At 39.9% G+C, this 27,926-nt stretch overlaps 4 protein-coding genes across 4 annotated transcripts; 2 read left to right on the forward strand and 2 right to left on the reverse strand.

Annotated features, from left to right (window-relative positions):
• Positions 1–4,491: 4,491 nt before the first annotated feature.
• On the forward strand, positions 4,492–16,402 carry LOC105394435 (zinc finger matrin-type protein CG9776). The gene is made up of 14 exons (XM_048625072.1): positions 4,492–4,955; positions 5,032–5,239; positions 6,185–6,378; positions 6,569–6,711; positions 7,908–8,036; positions 8,362–8,465; positions 8,881–8,999; positions 9,479–9,669; positions 10,681–10,835; positions 11,122–11,344; positions 12,815–12,948; positions 13,210–13,340; positions 15,295–15,458; positions 15,690–16,402. Exons 1-14 carry the CDS (start codon positions 4,626–4,628, stop codon positions 16,273–16,275), a joined length of 2,811 nt encoding a protein of 936 aa, XP_048481029.1. The 5' UTR covers positions 4,492–4,625; the 3' UTR covers positions 16,276–16,402.
• Positions 16,403–17,406: 1,004 nt separating this feature from the next.
• LOC105392133 lies at positions 17,407–21,282 on the forward strand. The gene is made up of 7 exons (XM_038112146.2): positions 17,407–17,656; positions 17,836–17,955; positions 18,864–19,030; positions 19,330–19,490; positions 19,568–19,636; positions 20,111–20,266; positions 20,659–21,282. The coding sequence occupies exons 1-7, from the start codon at positions 17,552–17,554 to the stop codon at positions 20,769–20,771; spliced, it is 891 nt and encodes a 296-aa protein (XP_037968074.2). The 5' UTR covers positions 17,407–17,551; the 3' UTR covers positions 20,772–21,282.
• LOC105392120 lies at positions 21,147–22,915 on the reverse strand. The gene is made up of 2 exons (XM_011563716.3): positions 22,686–22,915; positions 21,147–22,609 (listed from the first exon to the last, which is right to left on the reverse strand). Exons 1-2 carry the CDS (start codon positions 22,750–22,752, stop codon positions 22,275–22,277), a joined length of 402 nt encoding a protein of 133 aa, XP_011562018.3. The 5' UTR covers positions 22,753–22,915; the 3' UTR covers positions 21,147–22,274.
• Positions 22,916–23,216: 301 nt separating this feature from the next.
• On the reverse strand, positions 23,217–27,791 carry LOC105392121. Its single transcript, XM_048624971.1, has 5 exons — positions 27,475–27,791; positions 25,951–26,122; positions 24,916–25,136; positions 23,741–23,868; positions 23,217–23,401 (listed from the first exon to the last, which is right to left on the reverse strand). The coding sequence occupies exons 1-5, from the start codon at positions 27,634–27,636 to the stop codon at positions 23,236–23,238; spliced, it is 849 nt and encodes a 282-aa protein (XP_048480928.1). The 5' UTR covers positions 27,637–27,791; the 3' UTR covers positions 23,217–23,235.
• Positions 27,792–27,926: the final 135 nt, after the last annotated feature.

A 27,926-nucleotide genomic window follows, 5' to 3' on the forward strand; every position in this document is an offset into this window, starting at 1 on the left:
CCAGGTAATTGCCATCGAATTTGGGTAAATTAATTGTGGGTAGTTTTACATTATTAAATTGCCCACTACAAGCGGCGGAACAAGTTGATTTGTTGGAGCCGTGATTTTCATTTTTATTTTCGTTAAATTTCGAATAATTTTCAATTATTTCTTGAGCAATGGAAACTGTGCTGTAATATTGGGATTCAAATAATTCCCTTTCAAGATATTGTTGCTCATCATCACACAAAAGTTCAATCCTAGTTTGAATGTTATCAAATTCAAAGAATAAATTTTCTATTTTTGTTAAGCGAATAGTTAATTCTTTGATCTGTAAACTTGTAATTGTTTCTACGGTACACGTAGATAAAGGCATCACATAATTACGAAATTTAGTTAATGCTCCCTTTTTTGTACCTCTTAAAGTATTCAAGTCTTTAAGTTGTAAGTTATTAATATTTACGCCTGAATTCGCTTCATTTCCAGAGGAAGGCTCGGACTTCTTATCACTAGAGGAAAACATTATCGAAGGGCACGTTCAATCAATTAGACTAAGTAGGTAAATGTGCATCAAACCACTTTGTAGGTTATTGAAGAACTCCTGCGATCAAGTCTTCGAAGAAACCCGGCGAGTGCCACGGAGCGAGCGCAGCGGTAGGCTAACAACAGCCTGCCGGCCGCCGGGTGACCTCTGCCGTTGAAGGTCACACGGAACTCGTGGCGCCTGGAATTGTTTCGGCAAATTCTATGTGACTAACTAATAATCACTGTTGCTTATCTAGGGAAAATATATCTACTAGCAGCTTAGCAAAGTTAAGGCTAAGTAACGTAAGCTAGAATTAATTTATTTTTAATGAATTGAACCGCAGTAGCAACTAATGAAATAATGAGAACTTTGAGAGCGTATTTTTTAAGTCAATTATGATTCTAACTATTTTATTTGTTATGAAAATTTGTTAGAAGGGTCTAAGGAACAATATTATTTTGCGTATAATTTGAAAATGCAATGAAATAACCGTTAATTTGACGATATAAAGTAGGTAGGTATGTATCGGAATTTATGTCGATACGCCGATGTTAAAATAAGCACTGATAAGATAACTTATATGTTAAGAAAGCATCTTATTGCACAATCATTATGCTCATGAGATAAGGAATGCAAGCTAACATCAAATTACACGCATATGTAAGCCTGACAAGCGCAAAACAAGAAAATATTTTCTTACCTAGAGGAAGTCTGGTTATAAAGAAATGGTAATTTTACTCTCAGAGTTTCGCACAACTTATACACAAATTAAAGAGGAATAGGAATAAGGAAACTCCCCTTGCACTTCCATGGAACACGGCCGGCGATCAGCAAACTCGGGCTCCGGTCCGGGGGCTCCGCGGGGCACGCTCCGCGTCGGTCGCCTCAGGAATTTTAGATTGTTCTCGAATGTTCTCGATGGCTGGATAATGCGTTGCAGATCTTCGAAAGTACGGTCGCCAGTTTTGTTAATAATGATAATGAGAAATTAAAGATTTTATGCACCTTTTAAACTTTATATTATTGATTAAAGTTACAGTCGTATTTTTGAGTAGTTAGGCAGGTAATTAAGTACGCGTCTTGCTTGCGCGGTGGCTACGATCGGTTCTGCCGGTGCTTGCGTGTGAGTGGCGGGGCGCGGGCGCAGGGCCCTCCCCGCGCTCCGCTGCCGCACCTCTGGTCAGCTACAGGATGTTGCCGTCGGCGTTAACAATCATCCAGTTCAATGTAATGAAGAACCACACATGAGTTCCAGTTGTGAAGGCATTCGCTAATTCATATTTAAATTTAAACATACTTATTCCATAATGGAAAATCAAATTCCTTAAAGAATTTAGGCAGTAAGATTGGCCTCCGGCAGAATTGTATAAAACAATATTGTTTAGCCATGTTTAGTAATAATAAAAATAAATTCAATAAATACAGTGTCTTTTATTTGAATTTGTCATAATCTACTATATCCCATTCCACGGGGAAAGACATACAAACAAAAACTAGCCTTATTCGAATGTAATAAGGGTTCTGTCAGATGTCTTTCCCCGTGGAATGCGATATAAACTATCGCCGTCCTTGATAATCACAAAATAATTTCATTTGTCATAGACAGCATCCCGAAGACAAAATAATATATCTCCAATATATGCAACTCCGAAGAATGACTAAGATTTTGTCGACCTACGGTAGCGATTTTTTAGTAGAATTATCCATAAATTATCTAAAATCAAAATCAAAATATTTATTGCAATCAAGTGTACATTAGATCTTCAATATAGGGATGTCCTTAATACTTGATTACCCATATACTACCTATAAAGCAAAAATATTTTTTTTTGGGTCCCAATTTTTGATCACTTTAATAATTATATTACTACAACAACTCCCCAAAGTCCCACGTAACACAAATTTCGTGGTCACCTTATTAGAAAGGGACAAACGGCCTCTTTACTACACCTCCTGCTCGGCTCGCTTTTGGGTTCCGAGTACTCAGTCCTGTTATATATACAAAGTCCTTGGGTCATATATAAGTTATTATATGACCCACCTCTTTCGTTGCCGGCGCGGCGGCGGCGGCGTGGCGTGGCAAATAATATAATAATATGAAAAATTATTATAACAATGAGGCGTTTGTTAAAAAAAAAAAAGTTCCTTTTTGGGGAAATAGATGGCGTTGTCTGGGGTTGTACCAACTTTCAAACCCTCAGAACACACTCAGATCACAATATGTTATTCTGTGAGGCTAACGAAATGTGAAAGTGACGTATAGTGCCACAATCTTATCTGTTCTGGTGGCGACGTCGCTGTCATGTAATCCAGTGATGCCATCGATTAAATTTTGCCTATTTCTGGTTTAAACGACAATGCATTTCTGCTATTACCTATTATTATAATTTTAAACCAGAAATAGGCAAAATTTAATACATTCATAAGTATAGATAAATCAAAATATAGGGTCGATAGAAAATGAAAGTGGATATAAACGACATTTGTTGTAAGGAAAATTTGTCCACGGCGAACAGAAATAAAATTGGTTCTGATTATGTTCTGCTTCTGATATAGGAGATTAAATCTAGATTACAATGGTATAGGTAATATATTTATGTGGGTCGTGAGAATAACGAGATAGATAGACTTAAAAAAAACTATTAATTAAGTATTATTTTTGAACAACTTTATTTTACATTTTCTAAAGTAACAAGAAAAAAAGCAAACAATTAAAAGAAATTCAGACAGTGTGCAAAGGCTAATTCATCAATTTCATCATTCAAGTATATTGCCTAAGATTTAAAGTATCATGTCACGTCCTCACACCTGTAACCAAAGAAAAATAAAGATTATATACTTTTCATCACGAGTACCACGACCCATCCCGTCCCCACTACTGGGGCATGGGCCTCTCGGGAAAATATTTCATAAAATTACATGGAGTATATATGGGTAAAATTATTCGTCATATTCGGCAACACTAACCTGTAGCAGCTGCAACTCGTTCTTCCAATTTTTCAAACGGAATTAAAGGCGCCTGAATACGTTATTCTTCCTGCATAAAAGCCAATATATATAGTACTACTTTTCTTGCATCACATTACAGCGTTTTTGGCAGTATTTCACCCAGAAAATCACAAAACAAATTAAATAACGTAGCATCAGCTTCTTCGCAGAAATTGACAACTCAAATAACGCACAGAGTATGAAATGACGTTTGACAATAACGTCTCGTTGTTGCACATTTTGACCACCGGAACAGATAAGATTGTGGCACTATAGGTAGGTAGAATTGTAGTATTATTTTCTCTATGATGTCGATGTCACTGTTGCTTCAGCGTTCAGTGCGACTGTGCGTACAGTGCTTTTCAAGTTTTCTCAGTTTCCTTGTGTTTCTCCTGTATTAATTGAGTTGTAGTTGAGCTATCTGCTCCTCCTCCTTTGATACTGTAGAGTTAGTGCACTTGAGATAGTGACTCTTTTGAGATAGTGACTCTTGTGAGATAGTGACTCTTGTGATAGTGACTGCTATACTGTAATAATGCCTAAGGACTATGGATCATGGTCCCTTGCCAATCTGAAGATAGAGTTACGAAAACGGAATGCCAAACTAACTGGACGGAAAGCCGTATTCACAGAATACTTAGCACTATCCCAAGCCACATGCAGTCTGAGCCTCGGAAGGATGGCTCGCGCTACCACCCGACATTTAATCACAACTAGTGAGTTCTTATTCTGAGTTTAGTACTCTTTGCTCTCTATGTAATTTTTGACAGTTGGTACACTGCGTTTTCACGCCATCTATCGGCTTACCCAAAAGCTCAACTGACAGCTGTCAAGGAAAACGGCTCATAGTAGTCAATACATTTTATAAGAACACTCTGCAGCCCTTGAGTCCCTGGACATAATGTGCGCGAACCTTTACATTTCCTTTTCAACCATAGACACTATTTATTTCATTCATTCATCATAGACAAATCCATAGAGTATATTCAAAATCATTCACTCAACGCGTAGCCGGCCATTTTATTTTAGCTGTGCGTGTTTGTTTGTGAAATAAATAGTGAAATGTTAACCGCAAAAAACTATAAAAATCTCAATCTCAAATACCAGCTGTGGTAATAAAACAATCTTAATAATGTCTCGTGACGTGGGACGAAAGGGATACTTCCCACGGGATCCCCGGGACCCGCGAGAACGCCGGGACAGCAACCGCGACAGAGACGATTATCATGGTGGGCGAATGTACGACGCGCGGCGGCCTTTGTCTCGCAAGCGCAGCCTCAGCCGGGGCCGCGGCGACGCCGACCGGCGCCCGCGGAGCCGCTCGCCACGGAAAGGAGACAAGGACATGATCGACGATAATATTCTAAGTGAAATCTCTAAACTGCCCGAGCCTAGTGAACTATGGGAGAGTCAGAACAACTTTGCGCCTCCTCCTCACATCGCTCCACCTTTCAACCATGAGGTAAACATTTTTATCATTGTTTTTAGAATGCAACATAAAAGTATTAAACTTTTACTAACAAACACCCTTTCCACAGGCTGTGCCAAGTGCTAACCCTGGTTACCCAAACTACGTGGCCCAGCCATCATACTCCGGTATCTATGACGACTTCCCCCCCACAATATCGGCCGTGCAGCCCAACCCTCAGCCTCCAGCAGAGTGGAACCAGATGGCCCTACCGCCACCTCCCACGGCCCCGAGCAGCTCTTTTATACCAAATATTGAAGATCAGATCAAGAAAGAAGGTATGTTTTTTTACTCCTTGTACTGTTTAGTTGAATAACAACTCTTTCAATCTTTAGAATTAATGCACTGATAATTTTAAGGTTTTAGTATCTTCAACATCATTCTGGAATGAGTTTTCAGCTCAGTAAGTAAGCCCAAAGGTAGCCAGCAGAGTTAAAATAAAATGTATTCTTTTATGTACTCCCATGTGGTGTGTTTTTTTAGTGTAGAAATTGATTGCTTTGTTGAATAAACCTGCTTGATAAAATTTAATATACCTAGGTTAATCTATATTAAAATTATTAAACTTTTTTGATGCATATTTTTGGGATGGGGATGGAGGCATGTGAAAAGAATAAAGCATGTTTTCTACTCCAAGCATCATCAAAAGCATATACTGTGACTTAAATATTCACAATTGAACCTGTATGCATGAAACTAAAATATTAGCTTCCCTAATTAAGTATTATATCAACCTACCTATCAAATAAGTATAATAAGTAAATTTTTCCATACAATATTTATGATATCACATCATTACCAGGTTTGTAAATATTTTTATTTATAAAATATGCATTACATTTTATTGAAAATACTTATCTGGAAAATCATTCATGCAAAAATATCCCATATAATACTTGCCTTGAATTTTCTTTTAGGTGACCTGCTTTTTGCTTTCCTCAGTTTAGTTTAATCTATGATGAGATTGGCCTTTCAAGATCCAAAAGACACTGCAAACCCTCCCAAGCTATTGTACCTCGCTGAAGTATTATGAAGATATAGTTATAATGCAAACAGTCTCATGTATTTACTGTGTACATGCTGTTAGAAATAATGGTTGCTGCCCTGCAATGAGAGTAAACTCATAAACATTTTATTAATTGGCTTATAGGAAATAATCTAAAAACAATATGATTTCACTCTCATTGATCATTGAAACTCCATAACCATTTTTATTCGGACAGCTGCCATTGAATCAGAAATGCGCCACCAAAAGGCAGCTCTGTCGAAGCAGAGAGAAGATTACATTAAGAAGGCGGGTATTTTGAAGAAAGAACTGGACACACTGAAGGACCAACGCAACGAGCTGCGCGGAGACTCGCGCCGCTCCCCGAGCCCTGACACTAAGAGGTTTTTAAAGGAAAACACCAAGCTACAGGTTTGACTACAACAAAACATGATGTGAATCAAATTATGCTACTGTACATCTTGAAGTTTATTCCCAAATCATTTATTTGTTTATTTGATATAATAAACAGTTGCTTGACTGGACAAATGCATGTATTGTTTCAAACAACATTCATCTCTTACTGTAGTAATGCTTAGGGTTGATTTTTCTGTCCCCTCAGTTGGAGATCCAGAATAAGTTGAAGACCATCAACAATGTGGTGGACATGCTGAATGGCATCATCGGGGAGGAGGCGCAGGAAACGGTGGAGTCCGACGAGTCCGGGGAGACTCGGGAGACTCGCACTTCCAAGAGGAAGTCCAGGTATGCCCAATGACAATTTTCACCTTAATTTACTTTAAATTTTGCTGAACCAAACTCACCAGAGCGCTGTTGCGAATTTGTTAGATGAAATTTTATTTGCATTTTGATTAAAGCTTGCAGTTTGGTTTAACAAGATGATCAATTTCAATTTGGTTCTTAAGGAACGGTGAGTATAGTGATGATATTGGTTTGTTGTTATTACAATGAAGTAACATTTCTCCCTACACCAGGATTGCCCTTGCTTTGCATCGGGACAAGATGCCGGAAGCCTTGCTTTTGAACTGCCTTGCCTTTAGTGCTTTAATGTGGGTGTTGTGAAGGAGAACGCCAGAAGTGGACTCATCAGGGAACGGCGCTGAAGATGCTCAAAGGACATTGCGTGTTCAGGATAACACTTTTATATTCTATTTTATATTTACGGGGCTTCATTGTAACCATTGCTATGTTTATACAATGTCATAGATTTATTCATAGAGAAAAAATAAACAATTCTGATTTATTGATGATGTGCAATTAGTGCGATAATGAATTCCTGTAAGCATTAAATTAAATAAATGTGATCGTTATTGAATTGTGAAACTGTGATGTATTTATCTGGTTCACTTGTGATTTTGTACATACATATTTATATTGTTTTGTAATATTTGTAAATACCTAATTGATGTAGGTAAAACTCTTGTGTTATAAAAAAAATTACATTAGTATTATATCAAATAGGATAAGATCTGTGTATTGTAAGGTTCCACTTACAAAATGTAAAGTGTGAAATTCAACACTCGTTGTTATCTACACCTCACTGTGACCTCATTCAACAATTATTTGTTATGAACTGGATCTGTGTTTTATTTCCCTTTGATATTGTTTTTTACAATAATAACATTGTGCTGTTTCAAACGCGACAAAAATACTATGAAAATAAAGCGGAAAAATATGAATTTTATACGAAGCCTGGCTATATTTATTTAGCCGTTTGTTTTAACACTTTAACGTATACCTATTTATTCCGGTGCAGCCATCAAATTGGTGTACTTACCTGTACTCTACAGAACAAATCGTACCGTAAAAGTGGCTGGAAAATTTACACTTTTGCGAAAGCCCAGCCTTTTACCTCGGTAACCTATTCCACCTGAACTTACTCATTTACCTTCTCACCCGCACCACCGCAACCCAGCTCTACAACTCCCCTCCCTGCGCAGGTCACCATCTACGGGCAAGTTCAACTACGTTTACTACGACCCCGAGATGCACTGGTGCCGGGTGTGCAACGAGTTCCCGCCCACTGCTAAAGACTACCTCAACCATCTGCACTCGCCTGCGCATCACAAGTGAGTATTTACACTAAACACCCGCAAGCACGTGATCAAGACAGCTTTTATTGAGAAGCGCTGTTAGATATTTGCGAAATTTCAGAGGCCGTAGTACAAAAGTTGTTCTCTTCACGACAGTTTGATCGACATAGCAAATGATAAGAGATGACCAATAGACATATTGCCTTCGCTTGTCAGTCATCACACAGTCCAATGTACGTGAACAGAACTATAGCATGTTTAGCAATCGAAGATATTTATGGAGGTTTGCTCACGCATTTTTTTCCATCCTTTATTGACATTGCATTTGCGAAGATAACCCACAATATTTATATATTTCCAGAATGGCGGCGCAACACATGGAGGCCCCGTGGCACACTGTGACCGGCATCAACGAGGGGTTCCCTAGTTACCCGTCAGCCCCTACGAAGCGGACACCCATTAGAGGTAATTGTGGATTTACGATTAAAACCTAGGTACTTACTACTTACGATCTTAGAAAGATTAATAATTAATTATGCCCTACTTATCACGAAATCTCTATGAAAAACCTTCTTATAAAAGCTTTCTCGTAAATGAGTCTTATGTAAGGGCCATAAATGCTGAAGAATCAATGACCGGTGTGTTAAAGCAATTTTCGAGTGGAGACCAGAAACAGACTGGCTGGGTGAGAATGGTTCAGGACAGAGAGGTGTGGCGCTCCTTTGTATAAGTTTGCTTTCAGTTACGGGCTGATGATGATTATGAATGCTAAAGTAAAGAAAATAATCTCTCTCACTCACCAGACTTTCCCCCAGTATCTCTATATAGATATAGATAGATCTATGCACAAACCGTCTTTATAACTTCACTATCCCCACAGGTTTGCAATTCTTCGTCCCGTCGACGGCGTGGTACTGCAAGCTGTGCGACCAGTTCATCGGAGACCTGCACTGCGCCTCCGCGCATCTCAAGTCTATTGTTCATTCCAAGAACTATTCCGTAAGTACTTACAGAGGGACTAGTGGTTGACAAAAAATTACGAGATAGAGTCGTGGTTAGCGCAACCGGTGATAGTTAGTTTTTCGTAATCTAGAGTGACCAACCTGCTGTACCTATTATTTTTGGTAAATATAGCTTTACCGTGGATAAGGCAGTCAGATCTTCCTAAAAATATAACAACTGTACCAGCTACTTAAAACTTGACTGAAGATATTTTTGAGGCAGGTGTGGTGTGCAAGACACTAACCGAACCAGTAGGTGCAGCCTGTTTCATTAGTAAACTAAGAAAACGCCTAAGTATTCATTGATTTAAAGATTGACAGGTATGTTAATGAAGCGGACCTAAATTGGCAAAGGATAAAGTATGCAATGTTTTTTAAAATCCAAAGTGTTATCAAAATAGAAAATATCTTAATACCGCGATATAAGAGTAACTATGGATACCCATTTACAACAGAACCTAACCTTACCCCCACCAGAACTTCGTAGAACAAAACCCTCACTGGGAGACGGACTGGATGTCGGACCGGCAGAAGTCGGTGGAGAAAAGCCGCGCCCGCAGCAAGCCCGCCCCCGCGCCCGCGCCCGCCCCCGCCCCGCCCGACGCGCCGCCGCAGTATACCGCGCATACTATAACGTTCCATAAGGAGGGCTTCCATACTAACAACAGGTGAGAAGGAAGGAAAATAGTGTATTAGTGATATATAGAGGACGTGAGTGAAGCCCGCCCCCGCCCCCGCGCCCGCCCCCATCCCGCCCGAGGGGCCGCCGCAGTATACAGCGCATACCATCACGTTCCATAAGGAGGGCTTCCATACTAACAACAGGTGAGGAAAGAAAGATATACAGGTGACTCTGAGGCCGAAGCGCTGGCGCCGGAGTATACAGCACATACTATAACGTTCCATAAGGAGGGCTTCCATACTAACAACAGGTGAGGTTGCATGAAAGATCATTGATTGATGATACACAGGATGTCACGCACGTCAGCTGGCAGAGGTGCAGACGTGCAGTATACCGCGCATACTATAACGTTCCATAAGGAGGGCTTCCATACTCACAATAGGTGAGGAAGGAAGGTAGTTTCTTAGTGATATACAGGACGTGAGTCAAGCCCGCCCCCGCCCCCGCGCCCGCGCCCGCCCCCGCCCCGCCCGAGCAGCCGCCGCAGTATACGGCACATACTATAACGTTCCATAAGGATAAGGAGGGCTTCCATACTAACAACAGGTGAGGTTGCACGCTCAGCATAATGCCGAACGTCCACTGCCGGATAAAGTATCATAAACTATGCACTATGTATGAAAAACTGGCTCAGTGGACGTTCGGCTTATGGTTTATACCGAAGTATGCCTAGTTCCACCGATAAGACTCTAGTTATTAAAAAACAATACACCTATTAGGCTATAGTCCACGTCTAGATATAGGTCTCTCTCTACCTCGGCCTCTCCCCTCTCTCTCTCCCACTCCCCCTCTCTCTGTTTCTCTCCCCACCCCTCATCTCTTTCTCTCTGTCCCAAGAAGCGTCACAGGAAAAAAAAACATCCTTAATCTGCAATTTTATTTTACAAAATATTACATTGATTGTTGATTTGACATAAAACACCATTCTTTTAAACTACCTAATAGTGCTAAGAAGTAATCGTCACGCTAAAACCAACACCCCTTCCTTCCGTCACAGAAAGCCGAGCCCGCCGCCCGCGCCCGTAGAAGAGAAGAAGAAGAAGAAGGAGAAGAAGAAGAGCAAGAAGCGCAAGAAGGACAGCAGCAGTAGTTCGGACAGCTCCTCCAGCAGCTCCGACAGCGACGAAAGCCCCAGCAAGAAGAAGAAGAAGAGTAAGTGAACTTTGGAATATTTGTAACTAGCTTCCAATCGTCAGCAGTCGTTGGGTCCGTCCGCCACTCCAACTTTCATATGAGAAAGGGATGTCTCACGCTCTATTTACTTATGTACTTACGCTCTATATACTCTTCCTAATATAAACTTGGCTCCCATAGATGTGCGATTTGACTCTCTAAATGGGTGTCACAATAGACTCTTTGCTCCCACTTGCGTATTGGCACTAGTTTATCCTCCTGTTTTCAATAACTATAACTAAAAAATCCCCTAATATGTCCACAGAGAAGAAAGCCAAAGAATCAGACGAGAAAATGCTCTCAGAGTGGATGTCATCAATCAACTCAAACCGCCTCACTGAGAAGGACCGGAAACTCCTCGACTCACTCAAGAGCAAGATCAAGCAGGAGAAGCCATCGCCAGAGAGAAGTGCGCGAGAAAGAGAAAGAGAGAGAGAACGGGAGAAGGAGAGAGAGAAGAACATTGCGGATATGCAGAAGAAAATCAGGTGGGTTTCTGGTTTGTTCAATAGAGTTGAGTGGAGTACAGTGCCACTAACTTGTTTGACGAAATACAAACTGCGCTAACCTTAACCACTGTTCTATCTCGTTGCATTACGTACAGATTGCGTGACAGACCTCTCAGAAATGTTCAAGCAAGGCTTGGGACTGTTGTGGACGTTTTAATATTATGTGAACTAACTATGAAAACTATACTTTATTTCGTTTTCGTTTCCGCATTTCCACCTGAAAACGTCCGGATGAATAACTTAGTGGCACTGGACTTAAATTGGTAGCATTTCCATGGCATGGCCGAATTGTGCAATATACGTGTTTTTCCGTTTGCGTTTTTTGCCGTATAGCAATGTTATAGTTAACTAAGATGCTTTACTTTATGCTTTTCGGTAAGTGGAATTATTATATTCTTTTAATCGTGGTCAGAAATATATTATGAATACCAATTTATTAACTAGATTTTGTTTGTTTTTGTTATAGAAAACGAAAACGCAAACGTCCGGACAAAAAAGCAAATACATTCAAATTATAATAGAAGATAAAACAAATCACAGAAGCTAAAAGTATCAAATTCGTGAGAAAAGTGCTAGTGAACTGTTGTATATTTTGTAATTGTTGAGCATGACAAATTAAAACTTGAAGTTTATAAATGTGCCTTTTATTTATATTCAAAAGAAAATCAAATAAATAAATTATTGACCAAATCATCATAGGCAATAATCGTTCAAACATAGGCCACCAACCGACAATTATCGAAAGATTATTATTAATTCTTTATTGCACAAAAATCATAATACAAAGGCGAACTTATTGGTATTAGTGATTAGTTGATTGATGGTTTAGGGGTAATGTTATTACATAGGTACTCGGCATTGCGAACTGCTGAACGTTTTACAGACAACTACAGGAAATAAATCTATTATTTCAGTCTTTAGCTTTCTTGCTTCACAAATAGGTTCCACGATCTTTTTTATGCCCCATAGTTTGAGCAAACAGAGTGGCAGTGCGATATTATATGCGATTGTTCTTGTTCTATGCTCACACTTTTTATATAGTTGCTTTCAAAAATGTCGACACAATATTGTCGACCTCCGACCACGTCACGATGCATTTATTCATGAATCTGCTTTGGCTAAATATAAAATAGAAAAAAGAATAGTAAAGTTACGGTGTACGCAACTGTAAATTCATATTTCCACAAACAAATAATCTACCTCTGATCCCACAATAAGAGTGAATGATAAGTCAGCGATGCGATAATTTCCCTGATCCATTCTCGCACATTACACATTCGTCACCACGCAATCCCATGTCTTTTTAATTCCCTTGTTGTATTCCCGCACATATTACATGACACCCTCTCTCTTCCTCTCAGAGAGAGTGAGCGAGAGTGTCGCAGCATTTTTTTTTGCTTGATCTATCCTTGCACATATTACAAAGACACCTATCTCTGTCCCCCACAGGGAGAGTGAGCGAGAGCGTCGCGGCGAGCGGCGCAGTCGGCCACGCGAGCCGGACCGCCACCGCAGCCCGAGCCGGGCCGCCTCCACGGCACGGGAGCAGAAGAAACCCGAGATCAGGAAGATGCCTTTTATTGGTGAGTGGGTAGAGTTGGCATAGATGGGACGCATGGTGTAAAGGTTCCTCCACACATGGACGGGGCGTGATGTACACGTATTACAACGTCGTCGCGTCGACGTCAAGACCCGCCCGCAGTCTGCCCATTGCCCAGAGCTTAAGTCTAGCTATATTAATTAAAAATTAATTTATAATTATGTTAACACAGTGAAATTCAGGTAGTGTTCTGCAAACAGTGCACCTTTTGTCTGGTTTAATGCATAACTATTTATATTTTCAGGCAAAATGCCAGTTTACAAGTCGCTAGGCAAGGCCAAAGAAGAACAGAAGAAGGAGGAAGAGAAGAAGAAAGAAGATGACGAAGCGGCCAAGAAGAGACAGGCCGAGATCGACGCGGAGATACAGAAGAAGGTAATACGTAGTTACATACGTTTACGTACTTACCTACATTTTCTATAACCACCACATGAACCTATAGACAACACTTTGGCAGATATAACGCTCGAACATAGAGAAACAATGCAGAAATTACGGATAGACTCAGACGACCTGTATTTGCATGAACACTCTTTCCCACTCCCTCTCCTTATATCATTTAATTATTTAAAGCAGTGTTTTTCAACCTTTTTCATGACGCGACCCCCCTGGTATAAAAAAATATTTCGCGACCCCCTTGACCCTTTCGGTTATTTATCATGTATGTATGTGTATGTTACAGTATTCCCAATATTCATTCCATACGACGTATTTATGGTCTCCATAATTAGGATTCGAAGTAGTAAGTACATACTTATCGGATTTAACATACATATCACATTTTTATACAATTACACACATCGGATACGTGTGGCCATGTACATAGGAACGTACGACTAATGCTATTGCGACCCGGAATTTCTTTTTCGAAATTAGCTTTTTCTTTTTGACTTTTTTGAGGATTCAAATAGGTATCTTGAATAAAAAGTTTTCAAGAAATAAAAAGACTCAATACCTGACTTTACAAAAAAAAAATACTTGAGGTCGTCGTCTTTGAACCAGGCAGGAAGGCCTCCCACGCTACATTTGCCTATTCCTGGTCTCTACTCGAGAACTCGTTTACCCCAATGCTTATCGGTTCTTCTTCAGATATGACCAGCACACTACCACTTCAGCTTGCATATTTTGACAGCTATGTCAGTAATCTTAATCCTCTGACCGACGGAAAACCTCATTTCTGATACGATTCATCAGAGAGACCCCAAGCATAGCTCTCTCCATAGCACGCTGAGCGACTTTAAATCAGTGGACTAGTCCTACGCTCCTACCGTCAATGCCCACGTATCTGCACCATACGTCGTCACTGCCAGGACGCACTGGTTGAAATATTTAGTCTTCAGGCTCTGAGGGATGGCCAAGGAGAATATGTGCTGACGAAGTTTTCCGAATGTAGGCCAACCCAGTTGGATGCGCCTTGCAGCCTCCTTGTCGAAGTTGCTTCTGCCTAGCCGAATAGTCTGCCCGAGGTAGACATATTCTTGCACAACTTCGATTGTTGCCTCACCAACGATCACCGGCTCCATTGTACATGACTTTCGTCTTGTCCAAATTTATACCCTTGGGAAGCAGCATTTAGGCCACTCCCATCATCCAGCTGAGTTCCTGCAGAGATTCTGCCATAATAACGATGTCGTCCGCGAAGCAGAGAGGTGTGACATGTACTCGCCATTTATACATTTGAAATCTCTGCAACGCTTCCAAAATTGCCCATTTCTCGATGGAGTTGAAGGTGTTTTTATAGTCCGCAGAGGCTGATTATACTCTTCAGTCTTCTGTGTAATCTCATAATCCGCCTTACTGTGTGGATGTGGTCTATTGTACTAAAACAGACCCACGATGAGATAATTTAATTCATAAAAAACAAGATCAGCCTTTGCATTTTAAGAAAATTTTAAGTAAAAATATTTTTAAAGTAAGAGTCTTTCTTAATAAATTAATACTAATGGTCTTTATTGTTTTTTTACTAAAGTTCCCAGTTTTTTCGCCCTTTGGCGACCCCCCTACAGAAGCTTCGCGACCCCCCAGGGGGTCGCGACCCACAGGTTGAAAAACACTGATTTAAAGCAATACTCCCTGCACCCCGCCACATTTAACTATTTGTTTTTCATAGTTCATACTCAAGTTTACTGTGGTCTTTCAGGCTATACTGTGTGTGAGTATAATTAAGAATTAATCGAAAATCGGAACAAAATCTAAATCTTTTTTTAAATCAAAAACTTTAATTCACTATCCGTGAAAGAAACATACTACCTACCCTACATAGCATTCTTCTAATTATTATTTATTTATTAAACATACATTTTTATAACACGTACCATAAACCCCACAGGTGGCAGAATTCAAAGAGAAGATCGCCAAGGCGCAACTAGAGCGCGCGCAAGCGGCGGCGCCGGGCGCGGACCTGGGCTCGCTGCCGGACTTCAGCGGGCTCATCCCGCCGCCCGGCCTGGCGCTGCCCGCCGCGCTGCCGCCCGCGCCGCCGCTGCCGCCCATGTGAGTGCCATTCGGTTTGCAATAAGTAGAAGAGAAGATGAGAAATAAAAAATAAACAAAATTATGAGTTAAAATGGCGTATCATATGCGTAATTCAGAGCTTTAGCTTACATACGAGTAGAACCAGTTATGATGCAACAGATAATTATGTTGAATTTTATAATCATCATAATTTTATTATGTTTGCATTATAACAATAACATGTTAATAACTTGTGGATATCAATTTCAGGCCAGCGCCTGCGGTGGTGCCGCCCTCGCCCGCCGTGCCGGCCGTGCCCGCCGTGCCCAACCTGCCCAAGGACTTCCAGGACGCGCTCGACATCATCTTCCCCACCGACCAGAAGGCCAAAGAACAGGCACAGGACCTCTTCAACAACATGCCGCCCATCCCCGGCTTCCCCGGCCCCCTCCTGCCCGGCATGCCGCCCTTCCCCCCTCTCATGCCCAACTTCATGGGCTTCGATATGAACCAGCAGATGTTCCAGCCCCGCCCCCAGCTCTACGACACCCATGTGCCCCTGGTACCCGGCCAGAAACCGAGACACCCCGGCAAGAATATCCGGATGAACATGATGAAACCGAACTATAATAATAAGAAGCAACAACACCATCAGAATAATAAGAATCAACAGAATAGGAATCAGAATCAGAGTCAACAGAATAAGCCGAAACAGGAGGAAAGGCAGAAGATTGGTAAAGATGCGCAAGCGCAAGCGCAGCAGGACACAAATGGAGCTGTCGCTAAGAAGAAGGAAGAACTGGAAGACCTGGCGATGCTGGGCATCGACGCGTCGGACGTCGGAGCTAATTGTTAGTGGGATATCAATGAATTTTACTTATACTTATTACGATAATTTTCACTATTTACTTTATTGTAAGTATTCTTTTAAAATAAGATGACGTGTTTTATTGATGAATAAATGGTACCGGTTGGAGAAATTATTCTATCTTTTTAAATTTTTTTTACCTACCTAATGGACAACATTTCATTTTCTTTACCCTATATTTTTATTAGTTATTCGGAAAGTTTATAGAAAATTAGTGGACCCGTATTTTTTTATTTTGTATATACATAAATTTTTGCATGTTATTTTTAACTTTAAAGTTAATTATTTTAAAACCGGAAGTGCCGTCACATATTAGGCTCAATTTTTATTTTTGTCTATTGCCTGAGTCTTGAAAAAAACATAAATGACACTGACAAGTGACATTTAAACTTTGTTTACATGCCAACCAACAAATGGGGTCATTTTCAAATGACCTTGATATTTCTAATGATGGAAAGTAGGTACTTATCATGTAAAAAAATAAGCAGAAGCATATTTTCCGCTGTGTAGGCGGTGGCATGCTCTGGGACATATTATATAGAGGTCATCTCTTAATAATAAATAAAAAAATAGTCAGAAAGTGTCAGAACAGAATTAATGAAAATGACCCAAATAAACAACAACGTCACGATAAAACGTCAACGTCAATCAAAAATGAAAGTGACAGTTACTTTGTTTTTAAATCTATAGGCTTTGATCATCAAAATGCATCGCACCTGATGCATGACGTCATCAGTACTTTTTTACTATTTTATGATTTTCTCGAAAATGATACATCCAAAAAATACAAAAACATTTTTTTTGTGGCCTTTAGAGCTAAATCTCGAAATGGTTTTCGATTTATAGCAGCTTTAGTTTTTTGAAATGTTGTCCATTAGTACCGTTTTGAAGACGCTATGTGTGGAGTCGATGATTTCACAAACGAGACCACCACGCAACGATGCGAGCTGCACAACTGCTAAATCTGGCACCTTATTCTGGGTTCGATTTACGAACCACAGAGTAAAATGGAAAATAATTTTGACAGCCGACTGCACTGTCATGTCAAATAATGAAAAGAACACAAAATTTCAAAACAAATAAACTTGCGGCTCCTTGCGGGAAACTATTTTCATTTAATATTGGTGATTGCTAGTACTATTTAATAAATTTAAGTACTATAATAGCTGCAGAACTAAAGCTCATTTTCTTGTTGGTAAATGCTTCTGTCACTGATAGTCTTCGGTTGTTAGTTAAAATCCACAACAATAAGTAATTTTATAAAATGCCAGAAGAAACTGAGGAAAAATTCAGATGTATTCACTGTGGGACACGGGCCCCCAGCCTTTACAAAGATTATGGCTCTTCTGTGATAAAATTAACGAAATGTGTAAGTAGAATCACACTTTTTACCCACAGTATAAACATGATAACCCTTATGTGTCGTATTTTTTTGTAAGTATTCATACTTTCCATCATGGAAGTAGAAAAAAATCTACTTCCATGCTTTCAATCTACATTTAGTCAATATTTTCGATGATCTAAACAAGATTTCATTTGGTGTTTCAGGAAAGCTGTGGGAATCCTGTAGACAAATATGTGGAGTATGATATTGTGAATGTCATGATAGACCTAGTGATAATGTCCAAAGAAGCTCAGAGGCACATTATTTATAATACAGAATTTAAGGTGAGTTTTAGTACCTTCATCTTTGTCATAGCAACTATTCTTGACTCCCAGCTGAGTTAGAATAGGGTAGAATTTACCAAGGGACTTATGTTACATCTAATTTAGCCTCTTACTTATCTGGTGGTATGTAAGTCAATATTCCGGGATATAAAGCATATGAATGTGTTAATCCATGGTGTCAGCAAATAAGATGGCAAATTTCTTTAAAAAACATCAACCCTTTTCTGTGAAAGAGAAAGAAGAATGGCGAAACCTGACCCGCTTTGCATAAGTTAGCAGCCACTAACCAAACCTATTTTAAGTTATTGATAAAAATGTCTATTATCAGGGAAAAATATTTAAAAAAATCTAAACCATGGGGTTCTTGAGATATTAAGGTTAAAAAGTAAATTATTTAAATATATTTTTTTCGTTAAATAAGATATTGATGAATGGGACACGCACAAATAAGTTTTATAATCTAAATCATGGGATTCCCAATACATAGCGCATCACAAAATGTATTACATGATTTTATTTATGCAAATAATATCATAATTATTTTTGCACATTTCACACTCAGAAACCAATTTTTATAAAGAGACCAATTTCAAAAATTATTTCATTATTTTCAAGTTCCTGTTATCCCGAAGTATTATAAAATACTTTTTATCCAGGAATTCCCACGGGAACACTTTTAAAATCAATTTTTAGCTCGAGGGTAACATCTAGTACAGTAGAAAGACTTGATCTTTCATCACCTATATCTTCGTTCTCCCATGCCTCATAATAATAAAATTAATACCAGTATATGCTGTAGTCACGGACTACATATCAGTGTATGTTTCATCAATGGCCGCTCTGGGTCATGGCGCCATAGAGAAATGGCCATTCTCCTTTATAATAGTAGTAGAATATCTTATTGCCAGTCATATTGGAAGCTGATAATAATCCTGATGCTGCTGGAGACGTATGCGACATGGAGGAACGAGAGCCTCACCACTGTGATGGTGCACACCATCTGCGACACCATCATACAGAACATCACCATAGGGAACACTACGGAAGAGAGGATTTTTAACAATGACACTCTTTGGTAAGGTTATAATATTGTTTTATAATTATATTCTTTTGTGTTGATGCCCCTTTGATTGCACCAGACCCTCTAATTTTTCTCAACTAGACCCAAGGAACTACTCATAATTACTTTTCTAACGAAAACTCTGCAATCACTCTGTCCTGGTGATATTGGTAAGGTCCTCACCTCAGGCATCCAGAAGTTAAGGAATGCAAGGCACACACAGTCAGTTAAGTACAGGACTATATGTATAATAATGAAATCTTTTTAATGTCTTGTAAAAAATAAAAAATCATAAATCCTCTCCCACATTCCAGGATGAGTGAGCTCCTAGGGTCCACCCTGACCTACTACAACTGGTCGCTGCCGGCGACGTGGGCCGGCAACTGCTGGGCGTGGCTCCCGCAGGGCGGCGATGAGACCGACCTCTTCATATGGGAGAAGGACTTTTATATACAGTTCTTGTCTGTTGTTTTTGGTGAGTAAAATGAGAAACATTAAGTATAATGAGCTTCATAAGTAGCAGTAAGAAAAAGAGATTGTTTTATGTTGCAGGGACTATTGCGTTTTGGTGCAATGGCTACTTAATCTCCAAAGTTGGTATATTCCCTTCACAAAACCAAGGTGAGTAACCTATCCAAAATATTATTAACTTCAGACTCGTGAGTTATTATTAAGTTAGTTAATTGAGACTTGTCACCTTGGAAAGTCCTATATGTCCTTCTTGTCTTGACTATACGACCGAAAGGATCAAGTTGATAGCATTACAAACACCTTTAAAAGATACAGGTCACTGTACGATACACTATCATTGACTTATCAATCATCGTAGGACATATTTTACATTTGCTTACATTCCTTCCGTTATTGGTGCCGCATTTTACGGCAGTGAAGCGGCTTCCGAAGCTTGGGGCCACGGGTTCGAATCCCGTCCAGGGCAAACATTTGTGTGATGAGCATTTGTATTTGCCTTGAGTCTGGTATAACTTGTCTTCTTCTTAAATTTAAGAGCCTTGCTCTTGTTGGTGTAGTTCCCGCCACCGCGGTCTGCTAAAATCCAGTATAACTGGTATATAAAAAAAAACGTTTATCTTTCAGCGCCCCTCCTCACGCAAGTGAAGGGCTTCGCGCTGTCCAACATGAGCCTGGTGCTGGCGCTGCCCACGCTGGTGTGGGGCGCGGGCGCGGCGGCCGCGCTGCCCCTCGCGCTGCAAGCCGCCTACCGCCTAGTGGTGTTCTACAGCGTGTTCTCAGGTCAGTGTGTCCGTGCCTACCCACGCAGAGACCACGCTGGTGTGGGCTGTAAACCGCCTACCGCATAGTGGTGTTCTATAGCGTGTTCTCAGGTCTGTCTCGCTGCTACACGAGTTCAATGTCGACTTAGATAAATGTAGCTATATCACGATTCGCCATAAATTCGGCGAAGTGATGGAACGCGCATTAAACAAGTTTGTCAATGTTGGTTACCAGTCCCTGTCAGTGCATTGCTACTTCATTCATCAGTCCTTGTAGTAAATCTTATTTTTTCTTATTTTTATATAAACTAATAATTTATCACCCATATTAAATTATATTTTATTTCTTTCCAGTGCTTTTTGTAAGTCCAATTTATCTCTAAGATTAAATTACGGTTAATTTGTTTCCAGTGGTATTTGAATGTCACCCTCTGCAGTCCTTGGCGATGGTGCTCCTGTGCAGCTACGGCAAGTTCCAGACCACGTTCCACGCCACGCCCGTCATCCGCACCCTCGTGCCATAGACAACAAATTATGCTTCTTGAAATATGTCGGAGTATATTATCATACCATGAGATATAGGTTTAAAGGTGCCAGTTCGAGCTCAGTGTCTCTAACGCGGCGTCTGTCACGGAATTCTAGGAAATTCAAGACAAGTAGACGCTCTGCCTCGGCGTCGCAGATGCTCGCTTCGAAAAGGTATCTTAAAGTGGGGTAACATAAGAGTGCGCTCATGATCCGGTTGCGCTGTTTGGCTATCATCTGAGAGCTTACCAATCATTATTTGTGATACATAGACGAGTAGCATCGGAACAGTCACTCGGTCAGTGCATACTCTTGTGTATACGCCTATTTAACAGCCTACCAAAGGTTCCTAAGAACTGAGTGAAACAACCTTGCAGTATCACAGAGTATTTATGTCTTTTATTCAGAAAATATACACATTTGCTCTAACATGTTTTGTAAGAGGTCAAATTTTACATTTGTTTGTTTATAAATTAATAATTTATTTTTTAATATACAAGACTGAATGAACATGACTGTGTTTTATTCGAAATTATGTAGGTAAAAGGTACGTATTTACAGGAAACACTGAATTTAATAACAATGATTAATTTTAACATTGAAATGCAGCCATAGTTCGGTATAATGAGAAACAAAATTCACAATCACGACTGTAGGAATGGGTTTTCCTTATCAGAATTGTTATTGATTTTAGATATTTCTTAACATTATCACATTAACATTTTGAACAACATGTATTGTGCTCAGTTATAGGTATGTATTTAGAAGCTTATGTTCGTCTTCTCAAGGTCAAGAAAGAGTTCTATAAATATTGGAAGTATGCCCAACATTATAATATGTAGGTAATTAAAACTACATTGTCATGCTTGCATGCACTCTAACCGAGAGTCTTAAATAAACAATAGGAAACTTTCACATTAATAACTAAATTATAAACTAATGGTAAAGAAAATAGTCAACATCTTTTATACATACATATACAAACTCATGATAGATCATAATATACAGATAGTTTGCCTTTTACACTTAATGAATAAACACTTTGCTCCTCATTCAATTGAGGCCCGTTGCTACTGGTCATCAACTCAGTCTTTGGCAAAATTGAGCTAATTTAACTTAATAATTTAATCAAAATGTTGTCTTAATACTTCTGTTTTCTATTCACTATTGTAATTGTGAGAACAATGAGCATTATACTTATAGCTTCATCATAAACAAGCTGTTTATTTATAATTTGAATGAAAACAGGTGTATGATTGGTTCTTGGTTCTTCTAACATTATTCTTTTCTGAGGATTAAACCAAACCTGATCGAGTTCTTGGATTACACAAGATTCCCATGCATACAATATCTTATTGACTCTTACTGAATTACAGATATCTAGGTTTGTAATAACAAGAAATAAGTTATAATATTAATAACATGAACATTAGGTGAGGCAAGATAACTTGGATGCTGCTGCTTAAAACCTATTTGAATAAATTACAAACATCATAGCCTAACTACGGATTCAAGGGGGGGTCGTCGTTCCCGATCATGACATCTTCATACATGACATCGTTGCCTCTTCTGAGATTGATCTTCTGGCGAACATACTCTATGAGGTTATACTTCTTAACGACTAGGAAGAGGCCGGCGGCGAGCAGCGCGAGGGTGAAGATGGAGACGACGGCGGCCGTGGCCCCGTGCCGCGCGCCCGCTGCCGCCGCCGCCGCGCACTGACCATCTGACATGGTAAACCCATCCAGACACTCACATTGCCCGGTCTTCGCGCTGCATATCTGGTTATCTCCCGTACAACTCTCGAGCGTCGTTACGTTGCAAGACAGGATGTGCTCTGTTAAAAAGAATAAAGCTGCAGGATAACACGTCCTGGATAAATTGATTCAATTAAATAATTGTTCAGTACTTACGTGCGTATGCCGTATGAAGAACATGGAATATAAGCGTTAGGACGATGTCGGTGAGTTTGATAGTCATGTCTTCGGTTGCACCCTCACTGAATTCACATTAGAATTGAAGGGAAACAATAGCTTTTATGTGTAAATAACTGGAAGATGAGTCGAGAAATCACTGTGCGAAGCTAAACATCTGTCAGCCAGCCAACCAAACAACAAGACGCACACAGACTAACTGACTGACATGAACATATGAGGTGACGTGAGACATATCATATGTCACTCTGACAATCAACCGAAGCCGTTATTATTCTGAGCGTCAAAGTCCTGGTGTAGTGAGTGTGAAAATGTAAATTTAAAAAATATACTAAATCAGTTCTGCATCTACCATCTCCTCTCCTGTGTATTGAGGAGCACCAGCACCACAACACTCTGTAAACCTAATCGGCCTTCCACAGCCATGCGCTACCCACTGATAGGTATGTATGGGTAGGTAGGTAACGGTTATGAGCAAATGAACTATTTATAATAAGGAAGTAAATAATTATGGTCATGGAAATGTGTTTTATTTTGCTGAAGACTCGTTACTGTCGTTAACAATAGATGGGTTGGTAAACACTGAGTACACGAAAATATTATTTCGTTCTGCAGTGGAATCGGGTTTGGGATTTGTTTCGCTGAACGTGTTTTCCCATTCTTTCGTCAGATTTAAAGATTCTAGCGCCTTAGCTCTGCAAATAAAAATATTTACTTAATCATTTTCATGTTTATCACCATGAACCATGTTCATGTAGGTACCTAGCAAACATTATATAGGTAAGTAGGTAGGTACCTATTTATCATCCGCATCCGCAGTAAGGCATTGATCGTTACCCAACACCGCCAACACCAACATTAATATCTTTTGCTTCAACGGGTCGATGACAAACACTACCTACAGAGCGTCTGGGGTTTGTCACCGTGGTGAAGGATTAGGTACCCAGTAAGAATAGCTTCCGTCGTTGCTACGTCACTCGGGGAGGCTTTTCCTGCACTCCGAATGAATATTATGAATATCATGATTGACTCACGCCTCAGCATTGGTTACATCGAACCGCAGCAGCGGGAAGCCGGCGTCCCGGCCTCGCTTGATGGCCTGTCCTACCAGGAGCCGCACTAGCTCCGGACTCGAGGCCCCGTCTGGCACTATCAGGGTCATCTGGACAATCAAAAAGGTGCAAGAATGTTGATAAGTATTGATCTGTTTGTAAGGTCAGCTGCATAAGTAGCTATACACTTTTGTACCTTGTCAAACTGACTACATAACAATCCGTCAATGTTTGAATAGGCAGTTTGTGAGTTTGACAAGATACAAAAGTGTACAGCTACTTATGCAACTGACTGTACATAATAACTACTTATTATGTACAAACATCCAGGTTAACGGTCTTATTCATAAAAAAACCTTAAAGTAGGTTTACTGAGCTCAATAGTTACGGAACACATTAAGCCTATTTGAGGTTTCGTAAAAATCTCTATTCATAATAGTTCCGTAGACCTTCAGTAACTATAATGATGCTAATAGATTTCACAGACCAAACATTTTGACATTTACCCTATTAAGTTGCCGGTCCGACGAAACCATAAACAAAAATAGCGAAAACTTTCATTCATTTATCAATCTCTATTATCTATGTTAGCCACGGCGCGGCACTTAAAAAAGTTTACGTTGGCTTAAAGGCGCAGTTGGCCAAGTCAAAACCCACAAAAAAAATAATTAAATTTTTACGTTACCATGGCAACTTATTTTCAGCAAATATTAACTCACAACAAATGTCAAATCGTCAATAAAGCAGAACAGCTGTTGACCGGCCGCCATGTTTTTGTACAAGAGGAGGTTTACGGAAGGTGTCTAGTAGGGTCCAGCCAACTTTAGCATATCAAGGTTTTACGAATCAGTTGGAGAGTTCTTTAGCGCTATTGATCGTTTATGAATAAAGTTTTTTTGACATTTGCTTATAGCAGGCCTATAGGTCTCCCGTAACTTTTTATGAATAAGACCGTAAAAATGTATCTAAACTCCAAAACCAAACCCAGTTAACTTGAAGTTTTGCTCAAGCTGAACTGGCCGAAAGCAAACCATGGGTCGAGTTTACGAATAAAAAGTAGGTAGGTACCTACGCGTAAGCTTATTGAAGGAACTTAGTTATAATCTACCAGTGTGTATGATTAGGAAGGTGCAACGCATGAAGATTGGTAACAATACCTGCAGAATATTATGCACCCGATACTTCTCGTGCAACTTGGGCGCGCGGAGGCAGTGTGCGGTGGCGGCCACGAGATCCCGGGCAGGCGCGGCGCGCAGGCAGCGGCCCCAGCGGGCCAGCAGCGCGGCGTCCCACGGGCAGGCGGCGGCGCCGATGGCCACGCCGCGCACTCGAGCCCAGCCCGCCTGCCGCTCCTGCTGCTCCGCTAGCATCGAGTGTCCTGGAAATACAAGGTGTTCGCATCCTTCAGGATTAAAACCTATGCATATTAGCTCTAGATCTAGAAAAACCTGCCGGGCTGCTGAGCGTGGTGATTATGGCATTATTCTACACGTTAAATAATATTAAATATGATTCATAAGAAATTTCAGAATACGCTAATATCTATCTGAATATTTTGATAAAGCAATCACTTCCACTGGCATTTGGCCTTTGATGATGGCCATATTATAGATGCGACGTTGCTTCGCAAAAAAACTGCGACGGTTTTGACAGTTTTTTAGGCCAAATGCTTGATTACTGTCGCAGTTTTGTGTACCTAACTACCAATACCTACCTTTTTTTTTTTTTTTTTTTTTTATAAACGTTTATTGTTGATCAGAGTATAACTTACAAATTACATATATATACTCCCAAACTGCAGTACAGTTTAGCGGGAGACAAAGACTCGCATTTATACAAACAAATTAGGTAAGTTACACAACTAATAGGTATATATATCTATTACTAGTGTAAATTTAGTAACTTATGCTATTACAAGTTATTATTAAAGATTACATAGATGTACTTAATGAACATATGCATTTAGTGTACTTATAATACTCATTGCAGGTAGCTTAATCTTGTAATAAATGATATTTTATTTTATTTTTTATAGTTTTTTTAGAACATCTTAGTTTTAATAAATTAGGTGGTAAGTTATTAAATATAGTCGGTGTTAGGTATTCTTTAGTACGTTTGCCATAAAAATTGTTTATATTCGGTTTGATTAACCTAATGAGCTACTTATGATTTTGTAACCATGAGTTACCAACCTTGCGCCAGCGCCCGGGCCACTAAGTCGGCCAGCGCGACGGCGGCGGCGCGCGCCGGTGGGGCTCCGGGCCAGCCCCCCGCGTGCTCGCGCACGAAGCGGACCACGCGCGGGGCGTCCCCGGGCCGCGCGCGCCGCACGCGCAACCGCTCCGACGTGTCTGTGGTTGTAGTCTGCGGGGTGAAGAAGACAGAGTGTGTTTTAGGGGGCAAGAAGCCGAGGATAGCTAGTTTGGTGTGTAGATCTAGCGGGTAGTTCAGTGGTATATATACCTAGTTACGCGTTATGGGTACTATCATGGACGGTACTCTGGAGGACATCCATGTCAAACAGGGGATGTTAACCTTTAACTATGGACGTGGAGTCTCACAGGCTACCTAATGTTTACGTTTTCATAGTTTTGCCTATTTCCCCCCGCTCCCCGCGATTGAGCGGCTCAGTAGCTTTTGTTTTAGTTGCCAAATTACCAATGAGAGAGGAGGTTGAGTCGTCCGGTGAATATCACGTGAGTAATGACCATCAAAAAATTGACTGGAGCCTGTCAGGCTACACGTCCATTGTTGTCATACAATATATTTTGTATGGGCGATTATGTTTTTTTTACATTTTTTTTTCAAAATGTGAAAAATAAATAATGCTGGTACTTCTAAAGGTAAAGGGTATTTCTAAAAAAACTAGCACGTGTGCATGTAGTGCCTCATGTGCAAAGACGTGATATAAATAGATGATTGCCAATAGAACTGAGATTGACTAATGAATCGAGTTTTAGGTGATGATAATTATGGTCACAGAAGGTGTCCAGGATCAAGAAACCAGTCAAGGGTCCACAAGAGCATGTAGAATCTGTCCCGCGAAAAAACATAGGATGAATACCTATGTTTGTGTTGCCTGTGTGTCTCCAAGTGTTTTAGACCTCTGTGCATTGACTGCCAATAAATTGGCGCTATTAGACTGTGGTCAATATTTTATATAATCGTTACCTGAAGCAGGTGTTTTGTGTTTTCGGTTACTTATGTATTATATTTTAAGAAAATAAGACTAATTTTGTTATAGTAATAAGTTTGACTGTTTTTAATACCAGAAAATGTAGCCTCAGTAAATTAGGACTTAAAATTGCCATAAGTTTGAATTTTTCACATTTCTATATTTTTTTAAATAATATTTGATTACGTAAGAACGTTATTTTATTGCTAAATCCTTTAAATTCAATGTCCAATCAGTTTTAAAGTAATCTTATATCAAATTCTCAAAAAAAGTGTATGGAGCATATAGGAGCCTGTGAGGCTCCACGTCCGCACTGGTGTTAAGAAAAAATTACGTCCATACTTAAAGGTTAATAGCTAGTGATGATGATTGAGCAAAGTGGTATCCATGCTTTTAACTAAAGTTTAATTGTTAGGTAACTAAATATTCAGTGGTGTCATTTAGTTTAGTCCTAGGTAGTTAATTAAAATTACTTCAGGCGCTCACTACCAAAGATCTGAATTAGCAAAACCTTTTAAACTTGATCAATCAATAAACTTACAGTTTGGATTGAAGCTGGCTCAGATTTTGGGGGTTTCTTGGCATCTGCATAGTGCCTGGTGATGGTGTGTCGTCTTCCGCAATGAAGATGAGCGTCTGGTGCCTTCCTGTTGACTTTTCGTCCACAAGAGAGGTACCTGAGGATGTTACTGGCTCTCATCATGGCTGGAAGGTGGTGGTGGTGGGAAGATGAGGTTTATGTCAGCGAAGCATGCTGTAGCTAGATTTACTTTGAATTTTTGTTGCATTTGCAATATTGAGGAGGCATTTCGTATGTTTTGTTTGATCATTGATGGTATTTGACACTATTTGACGCTTTTTTGACGTGAAGCAAAAAGTTTCAAATTTCTGAATTTGCTTAAAATAAGAAAGAGTATGAAAGAAACTTTGGGAAAGCTGATCTGTATTATCAGTGCCATGGTTATTCTTCTTCAAAAACCATGAACACCATAA

This window comes from Plutella xylostella, chromosome 13 (genome assembly GCF_932276165.1).
Source record: "Plutella xylostella chromosome 13, ilPluXylo3.1, whole genome shotgun sequence".
Taxonomy (NCBI): Eukaryota; Metazoa; Arthropoda; class Insecta; order Lepidoptera; family Plutellidae; genus Plutella; species Plutella xylostella.